This window comes from Chaetodon auriga, chromosome 4 (genome assembly GCF_051107435.1).
Source record: "Chaetodon auriga isolate fChaAug3 chromosome 4, fChaAug3.hap1, whole genome shotgun sequence".
NCBI classification, from domain to species: Eukaryota; Metazoa; Chordata; class Actinopteri; order Chaetodontiformes; family Chaetodontidae; genus Chaetodon; species Chaetodon auriga.
Genome location: NC_135077.1, coordinates 21,292,289 through 21,313,886, shown reverse-complemented (window position 1 = coordinate 21,313,886; position 21,598 = coordinate 21,292,289). Strand labels below are relative to the sequence as shown.

At 43.5% G+C, this 21,598-nt stretch overlaps 1 protein-coding gene across 2 annotated transcripts; it reads left to right on the top strand.

The window, feature by feature from the left end:
• Nucleotides 1-21: 21 nt before the first annotated feature.
• On the top strand, nt 22-21,354 carry nt5c2b (5'-nucleotidase, cytosolic IIb). Of its 2 annotated transcripts, none has more exons than XM_076727971.1 (18): nt 22-224; nt 1,752-1,871; nt 6,775-6,848; nt 12,134-12,251; nt 12,474-12,569; nt 12,747-12,838; nt 12,952-13,009; nt 13,613-13,706; nt 14,740-14,793; nt 14,966-15,049; nt 15,222-15,263; nt 15,416-15,523; nt 16,307-16,373; nt 16,477-16,647; nt 17,018-17,069; nt 17,410-17,470; nt 17,789-17,965; nt 18,238-21,354. In XM_076727971.1, the coding sequence occupies exons 2-18, from the start codon at nt 1,771-1,773 to the stop codon at nt 18,505-18,507; spliced, it is 1,719 nt and encodes a 572-aa protein (XP_076584086.1). In that variant the 5' UTR covers nt 22-224; nt 1,752-1,770; the 3' UTR covers nt 18,508-21,354. The 2 variants fall into 2 exon arrangements, with proteins under 2 accessions (XP_076584086.1, XP_076584087.1); XM_076727972.1 differs by having other exon boundaries at nt 13,450-13,706.
• Nucleotides 21,355-21,598: the final 244 nt, after the last annotated feature.

Sequence of the window (21,598 nt, the reverse complement as noted above, 5' to 3'; positions counted from 1 at the left end):
CCGCCCCCTGGATGTCATAACAACAGCTGGCTGTTCAAAGAGGGAGAGAGAGGGACAGAGAGAGAGAGAGCAGACACTCATCTGCTGCCTGGCTGTACAGTGAACACATCACCGCTCTGACTGCGCTCTCTGGAAGAAAACACACATCAGACACTTCTTCGACTTCCACACAGCGCATGCTCAGACTAACCGACGGTGCAGTTGTTTTATTCGGGAAGTCAAAGGTGAGTACAGCAACGCCAGCCGCAGCTAAACGCAGTGGAATCTGCTGCGATACTTTGTGGCGTTTGTTTTTGAATGAAAGCCAGCTAACGCGTTAGCTTTGCCCGACTGCTGTCCTTCTCATCAATGTCAGATAAAAACGAGCCGGACAGAGGCTTTTAGCTAGCTCTCACAAGCAAGCAAATACCAGGACGTCGCCTGGTACGTTAACCGAGGGGCTGCCTCGCCGTTAGCTTCTCAAGACACTTTTACAGTAGCTGAAGCGAATTAGTCGCCGTTGTCTTCGTTGAAGAGCCCTTTGTGTTTATCCAGCTTAAGATAATACTTCAAGACGAAAGCAGTGACAGGTAACGTTACGTGTAGTGTTGTTGAGGTAAACGTCGGGTCGCTCTTGTCGACACGGACCTGAGGCAACAAAGCCCGTGACAAGTTCTGCTCAGCCTCGTCTCGGCTGCTGTGTGCAGGCTCGCTTATTGCTCGGCTGTGGATCTGTGCAAGCCAGAGCCCCCCTCAGACCCCAGTGGACCCAGTGCACACCGTGGGCCACAGTGTAACAAAGGCATTAGCTGCATTAGGTATTAGGATACTCATATTACTCATTAATACTCATATTCTCAAAGAATATTCGAGGTCAGAGTGTAAATGGTGACATTGATGACAGTGTTTTGATTCTCTGGTGCAGTGTTTGTGGCCCTGATGACACTTTCTCCGCAGCCTCAACGTGTCAGTGTCATTTGCATTTGTGCTGGCACCAAGAGCCAGAAAGCTGACCCCCTCTGCCTCTCCTCCCCGCAGCCCAGCCTCCCAGTGACAGGAGAATGACAGAGTGTCAGCATGGGAGGAAAAAACATTAAAAGACCAGGCCAAGAAAGGGCTTACATTCTGCTCAGGCAGGAATTCTTGAGACTTTCCACAGATTGTTGTTTCTCTTCTCTGCCCAGTCCTTCGCTTGTTTGTGTGTGACGTGATGCCGACCAAACAAGGATTAAAGTCTCTGTTATTTCTGTAAATATAGCCCACTGGCAAGACCGTCCATGTGAAATTGTTTAATGGGTCTTAAGTTCAGTCTTGCTCTGTGGCTTTGCCTTGTGAGTGAGATGGGATGTTTTGTGCCAGGCCGTATGAACATGACACCGCGCATGAGACTCAGCCGTTTGTTCTGTCTCTGAAATGAACAGTGTGACCTAACTGGTCTGACTTCTTCCATATGTCCCCTCTGCCTCATCCTCCACTCCCTCACCATGCCCTCTATTTGCCGTTAGAGAACACCGTGGGAAAACCCGTAATTGACTGATGATGATTAAATTGTTCGGATCTGTTGCATTTACCTCTTCAGTGAGATCAGGGTCCTATGTGACAAGCGCAGGAGAGGATACAGACAAGCTCTGTGTCCTCCGTTACTAATGTCAGGCTTCTCAGCTGGAATTAGTGTAAAAGTCTGCTTAAGGGAAAACACAGGGCTGTATTTGTGTTTGACCTCACGTTCTCTAATTGAGCCCTTCCATTTGTGTTGTTTTCCGTCTCCCCAGACACTGAAAGGTTTTAAAGATGACAACTTCATGGAGTGACAGACTGCAGAACTATGCAGACTTGCCTGCCAACATGGACGGCCTGACAATGAAGAAGTACAGAAGAGAGCCATACCACAGGTAAGAAGTGCATGTGGAGCTACATTCAGGTGGGTCGCCTGAGCATTGTATGAGCAGCCAAACAAGATGATTGACCTTTCAGTTGCGCCATAAACATACATTACGGTGATACATGAATACTCGGGTGTGGCAAATGAACCACAACAACAACTAGACTTTGGAGGAATTTGCAAAGTCACTTCACACAAGCCAGACACATTTCAAAAAGGTGAATTAATCAATATGTTTAGTAAGAATTACAACAATGACCAAATCAATACAGCAAATGCCAGATGAACTGTATCAGCGGTTGGAAGCTAAAGAGTAAAATGAGCGGTTAGATTATGTTTGGAGAAATATACATAGTCCTCAAAAGCATGGTCTGTTTCCATCATCTAGGAAAGTTAAGTGTTAAGTCTGTAATGTAATGTAATGTAATGTATAAATGGGCATCTCATGAGACTTTATACATGATCAGTTACCATCAAGAAAAAAGGGCCATTCTATGCTCAAACACAGGTAAACAAAGTAAAGACTGTGGCCATTCATGCCTGGATGCACTCTGGTCTCCATGGCTTCCTCAGTCACCAAGGTAACCATCGCTTAGCAGTTAGAGAAATAACAAGTTTCTTATGTAGAACAGAGAGTAGTACGTCTCATCATTATCCAATCAGTTGGTCACATTTGTTTTGACCATACTGAAGTCAGAGAAGTGTGATGGTTTGAAAGAGGAGTGAAGAGGCCATCTACGTCAAACTGGAACGACCGTTGCTGACCAGAGAAAGTGGTGTACGACAACACTTACCAGCTCACAGTGCAGTCCTGAGATCCCTCCCCAGGCTGCGCAACAACCATTCACACCACGACTGACGTGCCCCTGATGACTCACATGATGACCGGGGTGAGTCGGCAAGTCGCATGTGACCTCAACGACTCCCAAGGTGTGAACGACCCTGAAAGAGGATAAATGCCCGGGACTCCCCACCGGTCAGTTAGAGCTGAAGAAGCCTCCCAGATGAGAGGCGAAGCGTCGTCTAGAAGCTGAAGCAAGTCCGGTTGCCTTTGGAAAGCACTTAGAAAAGCTGTACTTAAAGTGTAACCATAGCTGCTCCCTAAGAATATTCAATCCCTGCAAGGGTTGCCTCAGATATGCTGTGGATGGCCGAACAGAGGCGTTCACTGTTCATTTCTCTGAGGCGGAACGAATCATCATTCACATTCAGAAACTAATTGCTTAGCTGTAAAGCTGCTATTAAGACCAGAATATTTCCAGCTGATCTTTTTACATTCTGTGCAATGTGTCACTTCTTTATTGCCATTATAACCGGATGACATGTTACTGGCTGACTGATAGCTTTGTTTACTTATTCTGGCATTTACTGGCTTTTACTGTACTTGGACCATATCGGCCCAGCATTATTGAATGTGTCTCTACTTAAGACCGTTCTAAAGGCAAGGCTCTGATAGTCATTCATTATTCAGGATTTCTATTACTCCGAAGCTTTGTCTGTCCATTCCTTTGCTGTCTTCCACCTCATTACCTGTCATCAAGTGGATCCGAACCCTCATTAGGCCACATCACTTAGGTTTGTGAGCTTGGACATAAAGCAGGTTTTGTGGGCTTAGTCTTCACATACAGTTGTATTTTGGGTGTGGCCTTCTGGCTGTTATGAAAAATTCCTCTCTGTCCCATGGCGAAATGTCACCGCCCTGCTGAGATCCTGGGAGTGAGTGCATGAATCCAAAACTTGTAACTTATTAACTTGCACAATAGGCGAGTCTCACCGTAGATAGACCCCCCTGTTTCTGTACCTGTTGACTGGAAACGCCCTTTAGTCATACTGGTTGAAAGGCTGATATAAGGAGGAATTTGTTCCATGTCAGAGTAATAAAACGTGTGCTGCAGTTCAATGTTTAACCATGCCTTGCATGTCCATTGGGCCCTGCTGTCCTTTCACACCATTATATAACATGCAGTGCTCACAGGGTTTAGGAAACTGTCACTCATCTGTTAGCTCTGCGCTGACATACTGTAAATCACCCAGTCCACGATCCTCCACACCCCTCAGCTTCTCCAGGCGCACGCATACAAACGATCGCACAAGCAAAGATAACAGAAATGGAGTTGAGCTCGCTAACGGCAACACTGTGACAGCAGCTCTGTTTAGTTAAGTTGACCGAGGCTGTTTGATCAGCTCAATCAGTTTTAAGGGACCAGTGAAGGTGACCTTTTGTTTATCTTACAGACAGACAAAGAGCATTCCTTCACAGTAAGAGATCAGCTGAAACACTGCAGCCCAATAGTGAGCTCTGTATCACATAGCAGAGGGCTGACGGCTCTGCCCGGCACAGATAAACTGTCTGTCACAGAGAGTCGAGTCGCTGTCTCTGTGAGATTAGAGAGCAGCGGAAAAAATCTGGCAGATTGTCGCACAGCTGAGCCCAGATGGACCAATAGTTGTTAAGGGATTCTTTTTTAGGTGTGGGGTGCCTGTGATATGGGATGTTTGAGGCAAAAGTGACCAAAGTTGAAGCTGACTCTGGTAATGAAGCCACCTCCGCCCTCCCCCACCCATTGTTAATACTGTCACAGTATACTGTAGTATGTAAATTGATTATCATACCATCTACATTAGCTTTGCTCTACAGTATTGAATTCTACCATGTTAGTCTTTTCATTTTCATCTGTCAGGACACAATATTTTGTGAAATTATAATAAAGCATTTGTTCAACCAATAAAAAAAACCCTTCTGTTTTCATTCCTTTAAGGGTAATCGTAGCTAATATAAGAATAATGTAATACAGCGATACTGTGAAGCTATTTCAAGTTATTTTCTGAGATGGTTATCATACCATGAAAATCTCAGGCCATTGAATCTGTAGTTAATGATAAAATTGAAATTCATCCATATTGAACCACTGAAATATTTCAATATTCAGGTTTTGCTTGATTGCCTGTCAAGCCTGAAACAGAAATAATGTAAACAATTAGAGCAATTGAATGCATTTAGTTAGTGAAAATTAAGTTTTTGAGCTGACACGACCAACTGAATTTAGCAACTTGGACATATGAATAAAGGACACATTTACACTTAAATGACCAAAATCTCTGAACATTTGTAAGAAAAAAAAAACAGATTTACTTGTGATACAATTCCTCCGTCAGATATCAGGTATCCATGTATAATAAAAGATCTGCTGCCCCCTGTCAGATTCTTCTAAAAAAAGAAGTGGGCTTGTTCTGTAAGTGTTTACATTGATCCATATCTCAGTATGGTAAGCAGCTGTCGCTCGGGGCCGGGGGCTTGCTTGATTCTACCTGACTTGTGATTGTTCTGGATGTCTTTGAGGGCCCACAAACATCATGCTGCACAACAACAACCCTGACTGACAGCACAGAGCAACAACAGAGAATGACGCGGAATAGCCACAATCATTTTTGCAACAAGTCAGAAAATTTCTGAATGGCAAGAAAGCAAAGAGCGAGAGAGGGGGGTGGAGTGGGGGGCATTGTTCGTGGGTCAGAGCTGCCCTGTGTTGCTGGAGCAGGTCAGACCAACGGAGAGTCAAACTGAGGTTTAATTTCACACAGAATGCATCGCCAGTCGTCTGCTGGACTAAGATCTAAATGGGAGCTTGTTCACTATGGATCCGCTGCCAGGTATTTCACAGCTGAGTTGGACATTGGTGACGATGAGACGTCATGGTCACAGATCAGTTGCCGTGCAGAGTCAGCGTTGGTCTTGTGATGTAACGTTTTCATTTCAGTGTGACCGTTTTGATTTCCCTGTAGCTGATTTCCATCTTCTTTTCATCTTGGCTTGTGTGGAAATACCCAGGAACACGGCTACACTTTGAGTTCAGTCACAGATGTTGAAGATAAGCTGTGTAGGTCAGAGCCAGCAGTCCGCGTTAAGCTAGTAGTGTGTGTGAGACTGTCTATTCTGTGTCAGCCAGGCTATGCAAACACTGTCTATCACTGTGACCAGCGAGGACCCCCAGTCTATGGAATGATTTATGAGGCAGCACAGTGGAGCTGTTTCCTGGAAGATTGTCATGTTTAGAACCAAGTGTGTCAGGTTTTACCTTCCCCTGGTTTAGAGTTTTAACTTCCTGTGGTTTTACTGAAGGCATGTGTGGCAAGTTCATTGTAGTGCTGCACAATTGGGTAATTATATGGTGCAATTTTAGTTCTAATTCATAGTTTCTGAGACATGATTACTTGAACATTGTGTTTAGAATGGTCAGCACGGTTGTGGTACAGTATTATTTTGTCTGTTTAAGACCAGAAATTGTTGAATACAGTTGTGCTTTGTGATATTCAGTGTTTTCAGTCTTTCCAGATACTGTCACGACTGGCGATAGTGTACCACAACATCTATTATTTGCTTTTCCTAAGATAGGTTTGCTAGTCACTGAAAAGGACCACCCAAATTGTAACATGTCTTTAAAAAAATATGCCAGCACTCTGCATCTGTAGACACTGATGAATGTGTAGGACATGTATCAAAAGTCATCGTGGCAGAATTTTTTGCTGCTGTTTTGAATTAGCCTGATGTGATTTGACAGCATGTCAAGTGTACTTATAAAATACAACTTTCAGAAAAATGTGCTGGGCATTGACTTGAGAGGCTGATTTCTGATATATTATGATGTCCACGATGAATCCACACATTGACAGAATGATGTATAGTAACAATGTATATTACAGAAAAAAACAAACATTTTCTTTTCTCATTGTGCATCATTGATTATTGATTTTTGTAGATTTTTTCTGGACACTGAATAGACCCACTCTAGCCTACAATCTTTGTTTTAGTGGGTCCATTCATTTAGTGAACCAGCACAAATGAATATTTGATTATTCTTACTGTTGAGTATTGCTTCGCAACTAAAACATTTACCTCAACTTGTTTTTTCTAGAGTGTTTGTCAACAGAAGCTTGGCAATGGAGAAGATTAAATGCTTTGGCTTTGATATGGATTACACTTTAGCAGGTAAGTTGAGTACACATTCATCAAACTAATCACTGCTTTTGATGAAACAAAACAGTAAAGATAAATTGTTTATTTTGATCTTTTTATGAGAATTGTGATTGAGTTATGAGTTATTTTTTAAACTGACAGAAAATGATCCATTGATTGATAATTAAAATAACCATTAGCACTACTATTGGTAGTTTTAAATGTTCGGTGTGCAGTCGGCTGGAGGATTGCAGAGCAGATCCTCAGTTTACATGGATTGTCCTTCTTGTTGGCATATTAAAAATGTAACTGGTCCAAATGAGCAAGAGTCACTTAATAAATCCAGACTGACGAAAAGGTTCAGAGATACAGTAAATGTATCCATGGCAGCCAATCAAAATAGATGCATTGATCAAAAAGAGTTGCCAGGATAAATTTAGATTTTGAGGGAGTACAAACTGTATATATTTTCAGATTTCTCACCTCTTCAATCCCTTGTTGGCTCTGTGTGTTTTGTGTGGACGTTGAAGTCTACAGTATCCCCTGTTTTCAGCTCTACATTTGGCCACCCTGTCATCTCCCAGAATTGTTGTCCACAAATATTATTTAGGTCAATGCTGGTGACACATTTAGCACACTATAACACTTAGATAACAAAACGTTAAGCCCCGCTCCCCACAAAGTCGCTTGTATGGAGATGTTCTTTTTCCTACTGGCCAGTAACTGGGCCAAAAATATCCAGATTTATTCATGCCACTTTGTTCTGTGACTCAGCTCCAGTTTTTGGTCCCTGTGCCTCTATAAATAAATCCTCCCTGACTTTGAAAAGCAGGTCACGTTTGTTTGTTGAGTTCACCAGTGATGGCTCCCATGAGAACGGGGATCACTCGTAGTCCCCCTCTGGCTCTGTACCCCCATCGATGCTCAGAGGGCAGGAGATTTTACGGACGCTCAGCTGTTGACATGACTCTCTTTATGGGAGCTCATAACCAAGTGTTAATGTTTGCTAGAAGCATAGCTATCATGTATCGTTGGAGGGTGTTCAGGTTTTGACCACAGACGTGCTTCATCAACTCCAAGGAGCTGGTGGTGTCACAGAACGGCTGCTGCTTAACCACAGCACCCTGGCCCACTGCAGTGTTTGTTTCGAGAGGGTGTTAAAGGCAGTTCAAATGTGCAAACTGCCTTAAGTATGCAGTTTGAAAAAAAAAATTAAATGCTGACAGAGCTTCTACAAAGTGTGGACATGTACCTGAAAACAGTCAGATAATTTAGTGTCTTGCTTATTGACTGGCTGGAGTTTATTAGAGAGTGTACAGGGACATCGCAAACATAGTTCCTGTCAACAGTTTAATAACCGCTATCAGTCAATACTCATGGCAGCCGAGCCCATGTTAGGCTGTGGGATCAATACAAACGCTTTACGCTTTGTGTGTAACAGTTCCACTATGTGATGTTTAAACCAAAGAGAAGACTCAGTTTATCTGTTTTATTTGTTCATGGTAGGAGCATGATGATGCATGTGTTCTGATACAGGAAAGCATTACTTGTGCTACAGATCTACAGTGTTTTTGGACATGTTTTCATTAGGTTTGGGTAATATTATGTTATAAGACAGTACATAGTCAACCATCAGGTTCATATATATCGAGGTACCTGTGCCTTTAAAAACTCAAAGTTAAGAAAATGTTGTTTTGGTGATGTTTAATGGTCCAAAACTGAACTAATCTAAAGATGAATAGTCCCATAAAGCCACAATAAGTATTTTTCTCTCATTGTAAATATTCATGAGTGTATAAGCAACAATGAAGTAAAACCCTGGGAAAAAATGCTTAGGTTTGAGCTAATCTGTGTCATCAGGACTGCACGGGTGTGGTTTGAGTTTGACTGACACTTATTTGGCAGCAGAAGTAACCAACCAACCAGCTGTCACCTGCTGTGGTTTGGTTGGGTTGACATCATATTTTTCCACCTGAGCTCTGCCTACTTCAAATCTTATTGTTCAGCTATGATATACACTTTGTGCACTTTTTGTTATTTTGCACAATGAGCAGTATCTTTATTTTCCACCTTATGAAGTGCAAAGGGTGAAGCTCGGTGTTTGATAATGAAGGTAGATACCTGCAACATGGCCCGACGTGCTTTAAGTGTGCTTATTTTAGTTTATATAGTTTACTCTGTTTCATGGTGTTGTGATGCGCTTCTGACAGAATGTTTGTTCATCCAAAGACATAAAGATCAACTTTAGGATTCTCAATTCTAAGTCCCAACCACGGAGACATTTATAGCTATTACAGCATGCGAGTACAGCTCACTTTTTTGTAGTACTCTGTGAGGCTTTGTAAAGTAAATCAACATTGCATGAGACAACATTGCCTCATCTGTTGGAGCCCATAATAGCCTGCAGAAAATATTGCTCAAACACACACGTAGGCCCAGATTGCATTGAGAGATACACACAGTTTTGTCCTAGTTTTCCAATGGACTTTTGGCTGGAATGTAGGCCCCTGAGGCTGTACTTAAGTTTTCTCATTTTTCCACAGTATGCTTGATAGTGTCTGTGTCGTGTAAATCTGTGACAAAGGCCTACATTTGCACGTCAGTAGCTTCGGATAAATTAAAACAGGTGTCGGCTTCTAATACTTAATGTGTGACATTGCTCCAATAAAGGCTCTGTGAGGGACACTGTGTATGATTTGGATTTAGTGGTCTATGAGTAGAAGGTTACAGGTTGTTTACCTTGCACGTAAGCGGTGTGCATTACATTTAGGCTGGAGGAGACGTGACCTATAAACTGCACCTCAACAACTGGAGCAAGGAGGGTATAATTAACTAGCAACAATTTCATCAGAGATCCAAAGTAACAGATCCCCGAAGCTAAGGCCGCTTCTCGCCCCAGCTCTGAGTAGATGGTCATGTGTGTGTGCGTGTGCGTGTGTGTGTGCATACTGGCAGTGTGAGAAATGTGAGAAGGGGCTTACAGCAGGGGAGCGAGGACCCCTACAAAGCAGAAATGCAAGCGAGTCAAGGACGATGTAAGCAACAATAACACAATGCTGTAAACACGAGGTTTCAATAATGTGTACTAAAATATTCAGCTTTCTGTGATGGTAGCCTCCAGTGTGGCATCATGGAAAAACTGATGTACGTATCAGTCAACAGACACTGCTCAGGCACAAAATACTGAGGGGCCTCTAGAGTTACTTTTGAAATAGATATGATGTAGACCATGAGTGTCATGTGTAGGTCTTGAGTTCTTTTTTTTGGGGGGGGGGGGGTTGTTGTTCAAGTAGTTGAGGAGTAAAATGGTTTGGGTGTCATTTAAGTCACCTCTGAGGAAAAAAAAAAAACAGAAAGAGCTGAAGTACTTCGAGGGTTTTTTTTAAGTCAGAGTTAGAACAGTGTTGTTTCTGTCACATGGGAGATTTTCTGTGTTGCTCTCGCTGGTCTGAAGAGGGCTGGGCTCACATGGAAAAAGATGATGTCATTTATTCTGTCCACCAACCGGATTTAACAGCTCTTCAATCAAAATCTTGGGAGATGCAGTGGGGGTCTGCATCTGTTGCGTATGTTGTGTTGAGTGGTGTCGATCAAATCTGATCAAACCGCACCCACGGAGTCCTGGTGTGTGTGTGTGTGTGTGTGTGTGTGTGTGTGTGTGTGTGTGTGTGTGTGTGTGCGAGAGACACACCAGTGCCTCAGGTCAGCATGTGTAAAGTGCCATACAGTGAACTAAAGAAAGATAGAATGATGATGGCAAAGGTGACAGAGTGACAAGTGAGTGAGGAGGAAGAGGAGGAGAAGGAGGAAGGGCAATTTAGTTGGTGTATGCTACTGCTCTGGGCACAGGGCCTAAACCCTCAGTTTGCTGGGAGACCACGGTGGGGGGGGGGGGTGAACTGCAAGAGGTTACGTGACTACAATGCAGAAACAGGCTCAGGCTTACAGAGAGGGCCAGTCGACAAAAGGACAAAAGCTTTACTGGACCCAAGATTGTCCTGTAACTCTGCATGCTCATTATGCTTCTGTGTGTACCCCAGCATTACACACAAGCGCACACTCTTTGCAGAGTAGGACACAGATGTTTTGCTGTTTGTCCTGCAGTGCTGTTCCCTCACTAACTGTCCTCCAAGAATCATCAGCCAATATCTCTCCCCCTCCAGGGGCCTCCCGCAACCCCACTGGGAGTGTAGGCAACAACACAAGCGCATTCTCCATGTCGTATTTATAACATCTGACATATTCTGTTCCCAGTGTCAGATAGCATTGTAATCCTCTGCCAGCCTTTTCTTAATCCAGCATCAGTCTGTGTTTTCTTTTTTTCTTTTTTCCCTGCCTGGGTTTACACTTGGCTCTGGGATAAATGTCTTGCTCAGCCGATGACAGGGTGGGGTGCTGAAAGTTTTGTCTTTTTCATTCTCACACCTGATCCTGTTTCTTTGTGGATTTGCGTGCAGGACATCTAGACCCTTGTTGATAGCAAGGAGAGAGAAGGGCAAAGAGTGCGTGTGTGTGTGGGCGGGGGGGGGGGGGGGGGGGGGGGGGGGTTGTGTTATCCAAATGCTGAGACAACACCACGCACTCTCACGTGGACCATGTAGCCCTAGAAAAGTCACATGTATGTGTTGTGTAACATGAGTGAGCTCCACTGACCGTATGTCACTCGAATTAAGCGCTGTTTGCTGTGTAATCACAGCTTTACCCACAGGTCGGGACGCTCAACAGTTTACGCACAGCAGTGTTTTATGTAAATGTTATGTGTACACCACGTACTCCGTGAGCTCTCCTGGCAGCCAGATACCAGTTTAATAGCTGATTGAGCAGGTAGTTATCTTCCACAGAGCAAGAAAATGTCTCGCTGTGGACTTGATGTGTCCTCTTGCATAAATGTTTCAACCATCTGGATGACGTAAAACAGAGGAAAGCAGGAAAACCCTCACTTTGGAAAGGCTGAAATCAGAAAATGTTTGATGAATGATCGAAATTGCTGTAGGATAAATTTCTGACCATCAACCAATCGAATCATCGACTAACTGTTTCCGCTGTAATTCAGTTATCAGAATTATTGTCCTTTCATTTTCTGTCAGTCAACTGATCGACTAATTGTTTGGCCACTCATGCTGCGTAGAAGAAAGATCGTGTACAAACATTAACATACCAGGCTTCTTGAGGCGGGATCACACAGTTGCCTTCAACGTCGATGCCAAAATCTGTGGCTTCTTGTAGGAGTTTATACACCAAACTGCACTGTTTGTTGTGTTCTTCTACTGGGGCAAAACTGAATTTAAACCATGTGTATGGGTGTGTCTCATTTCTAGTGTACAAGTCACCAGAGTACGAGTCACTAGGCTTTGAGCTCACAGTGGAGCGGCTGGTTTCCATCGGTTACCCTCAGGAGCTGCTCAGCTTCGTCTACGACCCATCCTTTCCCACCAGGTCAGACCAATCACACCCCGCCACACAGACATCATGGTGATGATGATGATGATGGCCGTCAGGGTAATGGACAACTGCTGATCTATTGCCTCATCTCTTATGATTCTAATCCTTTGGAGTCACAGATGATGGCAGTTAAGATCCCAGATGTTTCCATGAAGTCAGACACGATTCGTCCTGTGTGGTAGACTTACAGGAGCATTTGTTTCCTCCTACTTTCAGAGGCCTTGTGTTCGACACCATGTATGGAAACCTGTTAAAGGTTGACGCCTATGGTAATATCCTGGTCTGTGTCCATGGATTCAACTTCCTCCGAGGGTGAGTGTGTCCAACGTTCTCTCCCCTAAGATGCATGGATCTTTGAACAGTATTGCACATTATACTGCATGTCAGATTTTCATTTGTTCCTGACATTGTCTGCATATGTGTGAGCGCGAGAAAGAAGAAGAAAAAAAAAGATTCAATCTTGTCTTTTCTCTTGTCCTCTTTTCCCAGCCCCGAGATCCGTGAACGGTACCCAAACAAGTTCATCCAGAGAGATGACACAGAGCGCTTTTATATCCTCAACACACTCTTCAACCTGCCAGGTGAGATCTCTGAACGCTGTGGATAACCTTTCCAAGTTTGACCAAGCTGCTTCATCACTGACGACATGTCCCTCTGTCCCTCTGTCCCTCTGTCCCTCTGTCTCTCTTCACAGAGACCTACCTCTTTGCTTGCCTAGTGGATTTCTTCTCCAACTGTGACAGATACACAAGGTGAGGAGCTGTTTGTAACACTACCTGTCATGCAAGAAGTTTGTGGGTGCCACATGGTGACACAAAGACAGTTGCGAGCCAAACTGGGTCAAGATCAAGTCCTTCAGCATGGGAGGGTCCAGGTGTCTGAACTGCTAATATAACATAATTGTTTTAAAATGGAAATCAAATGGGAGTTCATCTACGAACCCTTTTTCTATAACAATTATTTATTAATCTCTTCTACTAATTATTTAAAAGCATGGATTCTTATCAGAGTGTGAAAGGAATGGAAAATCTTCTCACTAACTATTTACAGAGAATGAAATCTTGATATAACTATCAGATAATCTATTACTTGATACGTTAAGGAGATACAATGACCTGTCAATTTGTTGAGAATGTAATCTGGAATGGCTGCATGTCCTTTGTCCTCTGAAACCTGGTTGTTGGTCTTTTAGGGGGAGAATGCTTTCCTGTTTGGCTGGGGACCCCTCCAACAAGGGAAGGCTATCCCATTTAAAAGCAAACAAAAAAACAAATGTCATGTTTTTGAAAACCTTCTGTAAAGATGTGGCCTGTCCGACGGCTGTGTACGTGTGTGTCTCTGCTCCTCTCCTTCAGCTGTGAAACTGGCTTCAAAAATGGCGACCTCTTCATGTCCTATAAGAGCATGTTCCAGGACGTCCGCGACGCTGTCGACTGGGTCCACTTCAAGGCAAGGCCGCTTAGACTTCAGCCTCAGTTATGTCCGCTTCACATTCATGTCAGGGTGCAACTCATTCTAGTCTATAACGCCTCTGTCTGGACATGACTGTGCTCTGTGCTGATGACACTGTGGCCTTTAGACTTCGATATGTCTTGTACAAGCTGCCAACATTAAGATCAATTTCACACACACAACATTTAACTCACTGCTTGAACAATTTCAATGATGTCATCCTGCGTCATCAGCGCTATATGGCAGGGGAAATCACATTCTGTTGACTGACAGCAGGTGATGCAGCAGATACATGACTCTTACTTCCTCGTGTTCATTTTTACTGCTATAATAAACTTGGTTAATCACAAGCTCAACACACCTCTGGATCAACTCCTTTTCACTGTCTGGTGTAGCAGAGACTGCTTTCTTAACTGTTATGTTGTTTAGTAGCACAGCTTGTCAAGGGGAAAGCTCACTGGATAGTGGCAATGAACCAAATGTCAGGGCCATGAATAGTCGCCCTCTGGGGGTATTAGTATTGAAAATACTCAAAGCAGCCCTGTGAAAAAAATAGTTGTCTAAAACATCTGTGGCGGACACACAGTAAGCTGAATTTGTCAGGCCCATAGAATCAAACAGTGCAGCTTAGTGCTGTGGACTGTGGGTGAGACGCTCCCACTTCAGGGGGCACAGCTTTTATCCCCTATTGGACGAGCTGCCCCTAACTAACTGCTCTTTATTATGTGTTTAGTAACACACTCAGACTTTTTTTGGTAGCGAAAAAAAACCATCTTCGCTATCACTGCTGTTATCAGCCCTGCTCTTTCCTCTTACACATCCTGTCAGAGTCACAGCTGAAGGCCACAAGTCCTCTGGGGCTCTGCGTGGGTTGTCACTGATGACGGGTTTCAAACTGCTAGTGAATGAAATGAAGAATGGTGCTGCTAAATTGAGGAGGGGATATTTGTGCAGATTGTGTGACTTTACATTGTATATTTTAAATCTAGATTTTCAGTGTTTAGTCTGATCCTCGTGTCTCAAATTGCAGGGAACTCTGAAGGAGAAGACGGTTGAGAACCTGGAGAAGTATGTAGTGAAAGATGTAAGTAGTTTGTATTCATCAAGGGTGCTACAAGTGTACTGTGTTTGAGAACACACACACACACACACACACAGTGTGACACATTTTTGTTTTACTCTGTGAAGAGGCTGGTTTGTAAAGATGCTTAGAGCTTCAGTCTTTTCTTTCTTTGCTTCTTCTCTGTTCCCACCAGGGGAAGCTGCCTCTCCTCCTCAGCCGAATGAATGAAGTTGCCAAGGTTTTCTTGGCTACCAACAGTGACTACAAATACACTGATGTGAGTATAGGCATGCAGTTTTGTTGGAAGCTTTACTTCTTAGGGGAAAACAGCAGTAAGTGCGTTTAAAAATTGCCGTGGTGAGACAGGCAGAGGCAGCACTAGTGGCTGTATTAACTCCAAACACTGCTGCATTTGGTTTGACTGTCACTGCATGTGTTGTTCCCCTCAGAAAATCATGACCTACCTGTTTGACTTCCCTCATGGCCCGAAGGTAAAACACAGCTTTTCTTTCCCTTCCCGTTGATCAGACTTTGAAATGTGTTGAATATGCGAGTGAAGGTGAAAAACATGTTTTATGTTCATACACATGTGTGACTTTGTTGCTTGTGTGTGTGTGTGTGTGTGTGTTTGTACCCACCACAGGCTGGTACCTCCCACCGGCCATGGCAGTCCTACTTTGATCTGATCCTGGTGGACGCCAGGAAGCCGCTGTTCTTTGGAGAGGGTACGGTGCTCAGACAAGTTGACACGGTGAGCAGACACAGGGCACACGGCTGGGACAGAGAAGGCCTGACTGTTAGCTGCACTGCATGTGAATGCTGACGTATCATGGCGTATATGTTGCAGCCCAGTGGTTTGTTAGCTTGTTAAGCTGCTAGCAGTCTGCTAGTGTGTGCATACATGTAGAAGAAACCATTTATTATATGTGCCAAAAACTTAAAAAATGTGACAGTGAAGGTTTCGGTCGTAGGACCATCGTCAGCACGACTTACAGCTAAGGCCGTTGTCTCCAGAATTACATGATCTGTCAGTTTTGAGAACTCTGATTGAGCTTCACTTGTGATTAAATTTAGAGCGGAGAAGGGTGAATTGATGTAAAATTTCAAAAAAAAATGGTTTTGGTCAAAAAACCCATTCATGACTCATTTTGGGTTGCCTTTGCTGCCAGGACAGCTGTTATTTTTAGTCGGATTTTGAGTTTAAGTGAACAAATAATTGCTTCTGGGTTGAATTGATAAGCGATTGGCGAAATTGTAGCTGTATACAAGTAGAATGGGTCCTGACGTTATGACAGACATTCTCTTGAAGTTAACAATGAGCATTTATGCAGAAGAGAGATTATGACCTGAAGTTTACACACCCTGGATGCAGCCTCAAGGTTTACAAAAAAAAAACAACTACATTCTGTATGCAAAAATGTGCTCTAGCATGTGACTTCATTCATGTGTCCATGAAGCTGACTCTGCTTGTGGTTTATCTCTGTCGTTGTGACAAGGTTCCTCTCACCAATCTCATGTGTTTGCTTCATTTCAGACAACAGGCCGTTTAAAGATAGGAACGTACACAGGGCCTCTGCAGCATGGTATAGTCTACTCTGGAGGTGAGACTCGAGTTTCCTTCATTGTTTACTCTTTGGCCTTGTGTTTAGCTGTCTGTAATAGCTGCGATTGATAAGATTTTAATGTCATGTCATTCTCCTTCAGGTTCCTCTGACATAGTTTGTGACCTGCTGGGGGCCAAGGGGAAGGACATAGTCTACATTGGGGACCATATCTTTGGAGACATCCTCAAGTCCAAGAAACGTCAAGGCTGGAGGACGTTCCTGGTTATACCCGAGCTGGCCCAGGAGCTGCACGTGTGGACGGACAAGAGCTGTGAGTCCGTCAACAAGTACACAATCACAGGCCAACACACACAGTGACAGGTAGAAATACCAGCTCGACTGCTCGATATGTCAAAAATCCAAATGTACCGTAACATCAGAATCCAAGCAGCAAGCAATTTGATTAATGTCCCAGCCCTAATGTATCCTTATATGTATGTAGTACTACTTGCATTAGAAAACCGTCTCAACAACGTCAACACGAGTAGTACGTAAGGTAAACGTGATTAAGATCATGTAATCAGTAGGTACGAAGTCAAAGCACTGACTGCGTAATCACATTCCCACTTTAACTAATACTCCAACACACTGTGTATGCGCCATGAATCGACGGAGATTCACCCTCTGCTTGTGTTTTCCAGCGTTATTCGAGGAGCTGCAGGGCCTAGACATTTTCTTGGCAGAACTCTACAAGTGAGTGAAGACCTTTAGCCCCTCTTCCCCCCTCCCATCACCTTATCCCACCTCCCTGCCTATCGCTGTGTCTTGCAGCAGTTCTGCTGCTCTTTGCTCTCTGCATGTATGTGAGCATGTGTTTGAGAGAGAAGAGGCAGGGTCAGCAGGGTAAAGTCTGAAGGAGCTGCTCCCGCAGGCTGCCTGATATCTGTGTATTACTGCTGTTATTTATAGCCTGGCAAAATCTCGGTGTTGCAACCTCCTCTTTGACACATTACCTTTCAGCACACTGATGCCAGTATCCTCTCCTCCCCCACCCTCTCTTGTCCTCATTGTCTTTGTCCCCGCCCTTCCTCAGACATCTGGACAGCAGCAGCAACGAGAGGCCAGACATCAGCACAATTCAGAGAAGAGTCAAGGTACGACCTTAATCACAATGACACCAGGAGGCCACAGGCTTTTAACAGGGGCTGAAATGGCCTCGTTATCAATGCCCATATTGACAGTATGTTTGATACGGGGTCTACTACAGTCTAACCACTAACAATAATCCACCTCCTCATTGTTCCTTGTGATGTAATCGTTGAGTCACTTTTGTCAATGAACAACCAAACCAGCGCCCCTCATAAAGATACTACACTTTCTAGGGTCAGGATAGTAAATCCCTGGTAGTCGGTAAATCTTGTTTCGGTATGATTTTGTACACTCAACAGTGTCTTCTTCCTCTTGCCTTTTAGAAAGTGACACACGACATGGACATGTGCTATGGCATGATGGGTAGCCTCTTCCGCAGTGGCTCCCGACAGACCTTGTTTGCCTCTCAAGTGATGCGTTATGCCGACTTGTACGCAGCTTCCTTCATCAACCTGCTGTACTACCCCTTCAGCTACCTCTTCAGAGCCGCACACGTGCTGGTGAGTCTGAATATAAACCGCACACCCTCAAAGGTTAGAGCCAACACCGCCTCTTTATTTCACTCGTTTCTGTCATTGGTATTGATGAAGGTCTACCTTGGACTGAGGTGGAGTGATACTAACTTCCTTAAGGAAACAACGAGAGGCTTTCTGGTTGAATAATCTCAATTTTACACCTGAGGACCAAAGCCCAAATGTAGAGCAGACTCCTCCAGTAAGCCAACTAGTCTTGCCAAGTTGTTTTCTCACATTTTGCCGTTCCTCCTCCTCAGATGCCCCACGAGTCAACGGTTGAACACGCCCACGTGGACATGGACATGGAGTCGCCGCTGGCAACGCGTAACCGCACCCACTGCAGCGACTGCAAGGACCTGGAGTGCAAACGCAACCAGCTGACCCGCTCCTTCAGCGAGATCAAACCTCCCAACCTGTTCCCCCAGACTCCCCAGGAGATCACTCACTGCCACGATGAGGATGATGATGAGGAGGAGGAAGAGGAAGAGGAAGAGGAGGAAGAAGAGGAAGAAGAGGAGGAGGAATAAGCTGGGACATGGACCTTTTTTCCTGTTCCTGCCTTCTTGTGTTTCCCAGTAGAGTCAGGTAGTTATCTCTCTCAGTGAGGCAGGGAGGAAAAACCTCTCCACTGTTTGTGTGTGTGTGCATATGTCAATACTGTATACACACAAACACACACACACACACACACACACACACACACACACACACACTGGAGATTTGTGAAGAAAGTTGAAAGGACCAGTAGCGAGACGGATCATATGACTGTCAGAAGACTGTGTGCATGCTTGGTCCTCTGAAACCCAGCTTTTCCGACCTTCACTCTGAAAAACAAAACCCTTATTGGTTTTTAATTGATTTCATTTGATTTCTTTATTATTTTCCCCGTGAGACAGAACATCACACTTTACTTTTAAGGCCTGCTGGTGGATGAAAATGATGTAGTCACATTTACACCTAAATCCATCAGATACGGTCAGTAAACTGTAGTTTGAACCCTAACAGACCGGCCTTGCTTAGACAGTATGCAAAAAAAAACCAAAAAACACTTTGCCATCACGGTTTGCAAAAAGATGCACATGCTCTATTAAAACCTTTTGTTTATGCAACATGGGAACAACGTTCAGTTTTTCATCTGTTTAGTTCGGTTCTGTCAGTTTTCTTGTCATTATAGACGAGTGACTCGCTCTAACTTGTACATCAGGGCGTGTGTTTCTGCGTCGTGTGTCGGCAGCATCCTGAGTGACAGTAAGCTAAGAGTCCACTGTACTAAACTGAAGCACAGGAGCACTGAAGCACAAGCAGGCGTTAAACCAATCAATAACCTGAAGCTTTTTCTGTTTGAGGTTTGGCTGAGGAAACATGTTGTGGCTCTTGAACTGATACTTTATTACTAACAATGAGGACAAAGCACTGTAAACACATTTGTAGCTGTCAGGTGACTGGTTTAACGCCAGGAGCAGCTAACATGCAGTATTTTCTCCTCTTGGTTATTGAGGAAGATGAAACTTGAGTATTGCTTTCAACTGTTTTATTTGGGTAGGGGAGATGTATAAGACAAGACAGTTTTAATCAGTTTCAGCAATTTCGAGATGTGTGAAGCGATCTTTGTCAAGTGTAGGAGCTTGAAAGAGGCCTCGGTGTGTAAGGAAGTGAGGCTTTTTCAGGTGTGCAGCATGAAGCTCAGCTCTGTGCATCTCGCTTTGTTTATCTCCTTTCGATTTGGAGCTTTGTTGGCCGTTCACTTCATCTGCTGACCCTGAATCGTCGGCGTGTCGACGACGGGGAGTGTGTGTTTGAGTGTATACAGCATCCTCCTCTCGGGCCTCTGAACACTGGGACGTGACCGTCTCATTATAGGTTTGAAATATCCTAAAATGGTTTATTTGCTTGGCTTAGGTGGAAAGTTGGTGTATCAGTAACAGCAAAATGGGACAAAATGGAGACAGGCATTGTGAAAAAATCTTGATGTATATGTGACTTCAACATCCACTTAAGGGAATGAAAACAGACAGAAATAATGTAATAATGTAATCTTCTTCAAATTAACGCATTAATCAACAAAAACGCCACATTTGTGTACAAAATGTGGATGGAAATGTGGCCAGCGAGCAAACAAGCCACCAACAGTCATCAGCTTGGTTCAAATGTTGCTGAATCCTGATTGGTAAACAGACATACACGATAACAGCTTTTTCCAACGGAGCCCCGCCCACTTCAGACTGGTGAGAGGAGCAGAGAGAAAGACACAAACTAACACCTGCGATCTGTCCAGACGCACCCGAGAGCGATGCCTGAGTTTCAAACGTGGTGACTTGATCTTCTCTTTCCTTTTTTAACTTTCCTCACCTTTCAGCTGAGTCTTGACATGTTGTGTCGGTCCTGTAAGTGTCGGATTGGCCTGTTGATTTAGGCCACAAAAGGGAAGGAACATGCCGTCTGCTTTTGCTTTGGCTTGACGTGTGGAGAAAGCTGGATGTGTTTAACTGCAGCTCTTATGTTACGATTCATTGGATGAAACCTTGTAGGATATTAAGAAGCATATTAGGAGCTGTTTATCTATTCTTTATTATTATTATTATTTTTTTTTTTACAAATGTAATGTTTGTATTCTCACTTTTGATTTTTTTTCCTTGAACACACAGTAAGTGGATATGCTACATGAGGCAGCTGCATTGCTAATAGGAAACGGTTGACTGTCTTTTCTTTGCATAATTTGCATATGCATGTGGAAATAACAAGCATATCCTGGCTGCCAGGGTGGTTACTGTAGCATTGGTTTTACTTCTATGTGGTCTGCATCATTTTAGGAAAAGCTTTTTTTTGACATTTGTCATTGTAGTTTACACAGGGACAAAAAAAAAAAAAAAGAAAAAACTTACAATGAAGGGAAATGTGAACAGCATGTTAAGTACTGTAACAAAAATGTTCCTTGTACTCAACCATGGGGTTATTTTTATTTTTCTAAGATAGTGTTTTTAAATGGTCCTGGTTTACAGAACTGTAAATAGACATTTCCATTTCCTTTTCTTCTCTTTTTTCAAATAATTTTCTCTTTTTTTGGGTGAACTTTTATACAGTACCACAAAAGTCTGTCGCTCAGGCTTTGGACTAACTGAAGGCTGGCGAGCAGGTCACAGTGCTTTAGAAGATTTTTCTCCATTGTTGTGATGCCCACAGTGCATCCACATTAACATCAGGTGCCCAAAAGGTGTCACCTTTCATTTATTAATCTATAGTAATCTTTTGTTTTTATGCATATCAGTTGATGTTTCCCAAACAGTGTTTCATTTGTTCGTTTCCAGAAATTATCATACAGACTGTACATTGAAGTAAATTACATAAAAATGTAGAATAAAGATAGTTTTTCATAAGTTTCTTGTTGTTCTGTTGTTAATACCTTACAGCTGTGCGAGGCTGGATTACTGAGCGGACACAGTGGACAGTTACCAGGCAGCAGGTTTACCTCGTGTCAGTGCTCACTTGTTTGTTAATACTTAATTCATTACTAAAACACAGTATAAACTGGGTAAAGTAATGGATTATATAAGGCAACACCTGCCTTAGTACCTAACCTGCTACACTTGAATAAATGTGTACTTACACAAGAGACCACAG

Bases quoted from the DNA above. Each gene is read 5' to 3' on its own strand.
- nt5c2b (XM_076727971.1), top strand. From the start codon at position 1,771: ATGACAACTTCATGGAGTGACAGACTGCAGAACTATGCAGACTTGCCT. The intron at 17,471-17,788 runs GTACGACCTTAA...CTTGCCTTTTAG, and splicing joins CAATTCAGAGAAGAGTCAAG to AAAGTGACACACGACATGGA. The intron at 17,966-18,237 runs GTGAGTCTGAAT...CCTCCTCCTCAG, and splicing joins TCAGAGCCGCACACGTGCTG to ATGCCCCACGAGTCAACGGT.